The 1,227-nt window shown below is 60.2% G+C and overlaps 1 protein-coding gene across 1 annotated transcript in view; it reads left to right on the top strand.

Annotated features, from left to right (window-relative positions):
• Positions 1-178: 178 nt before the first annotated feature.
• TNKS (tankyrase, TRF1-interacting ankyrin-related ADP-ribose polymerase) overlaps positions 179-1,227 on the top strand; it is a 246,637-nt gene continuing 245,588 nt past the window's right edge. Inside the window, exon 1 of the mRNA XM_008574165.1 lies at positions 179-879. Coding sequence (XP_008572387.1) covers positions 207-879 — 673 coding nt within the window. The 5' untranslated portion in view covers positions 179-206. The remainder of the gene's footprint in view (positions 880-1,227) is intronic.

Genomic DNA, 1,227 nt, shown 5'->3' with positions numbered 1-1,227 from the left:
CCACGAAGCCACGCCCCTTAACCACGAAGCCACGCCCCCTCCCGTGGTGATTCTCGGAGCTCCCAATACTTCCCTCCTCCTCTCTGACCCCTCCCACCCCGCCTAGCATCATTTCCTGTGCGCTGGATGCTGATTGGTCCAGTGGGCGGAAGTGAGGGCGGGCGGTGGGGCCGTTGCCGCAGTGACAGTGCTGGGGGAGTGCGAAGATGGCGGCGTCGCGTCGCTCTCAGCATCATCACCACCATCATCAGCAACAACTCCAGCCCGCCCCAGGGGCTTCGGCGCCGCCGCCGCCGCCTCCCCCACCACTCAGCCCCGGCCTGGCCCCGGGGACCACCCCAGCCTCTCCCACGGCCGGTGGCCTGGCCCCCTTCGCCTCCCCGCGGCACGGCCTAGCGCTGCCGGAGGGGGATGGCAGTCGGGATCCGCCCGACAGGCCCCGATCCCCGGACCCGGTTGACAGTACCGGCTGTTGCAGTACTACCAGCACAATCTGTACCGTCGCCGCCGCTACCGTGGTCCCCGCGGTTTCTGCTTCATCTGCCGTTGGGGTCGCTCCCAACCCAGCTGGCGGTGGCAGTAACAATTCACCGACGTCCTCTTCTTCCCCGACTTCTTCCTCATCTTCCTCTCCATCCTCCCCTGGATCCAGCTTGGCGGAGAGCCCCGAGGCGGCCGGAGTTAGCACCACAGCGACATTGGGGCCTGGGGCAGCGGGACCTGGGATAGGGGTCCCAGCAGTGAGCGGGGCCTTACGGGAATTGCTGGAAGCCTGTCGCAATGGGGACGTGTCCCGGGTAAAGAGGCTGGTGGACGCGGCAAACGTAAATGCAAAGGACATGGCCGGCCGGAAGTCTTCTCCCCTGCACTTCGCTGCAGGTCAGAGACTTTTGAATTTTGTTTTTTAAGGGTTTGGGAGTTCGGGCGGGGGTCCGGCTAAGAGAAGAAAACAGGTTATTGTGATGGGACAAAATGGGGGCGTGGTTGTGGTTGTTCACCTCACCAGAAGACAAGAGGTGCCTTTCTTTTAGTGCTTGGGCGACGGGGGCTTGATGGGGGGCTGGTGAGATGTGTGAATTCTTTCTTTAGTGTTTACACCGTGACACTTGTATTTATTCCAAAACTTTCAGTAGTGGTAGTCTCTGGATATGGATATACTTAAGCATTTTTCAGTTCTGACTGTGTAGGAGTAAAGTTAGATTTGGACAGCTTTAGAATAGCTTTGTC

Source organism: Galeopterus variegatus, unplaced genomic scaffold, assembly GCF_000696425.1.
Source record: "Galeopterus variegatus unplaced genomic scaffold, G_variegatus-3.0.2 Scaffold1005, whole genome shotgun sequence".
NCBI lineage: Eukaryota > Metazoa > Chordata > Mammalia > Dermoptera > Cynocephalidae > Galeopterus > Galeopterus variegatus.
The sequence above is the reverse complement of the archived record's forward strand: the minus strand, read 5'-3'. Positions and strand labels throughout refer to the sequence as shown.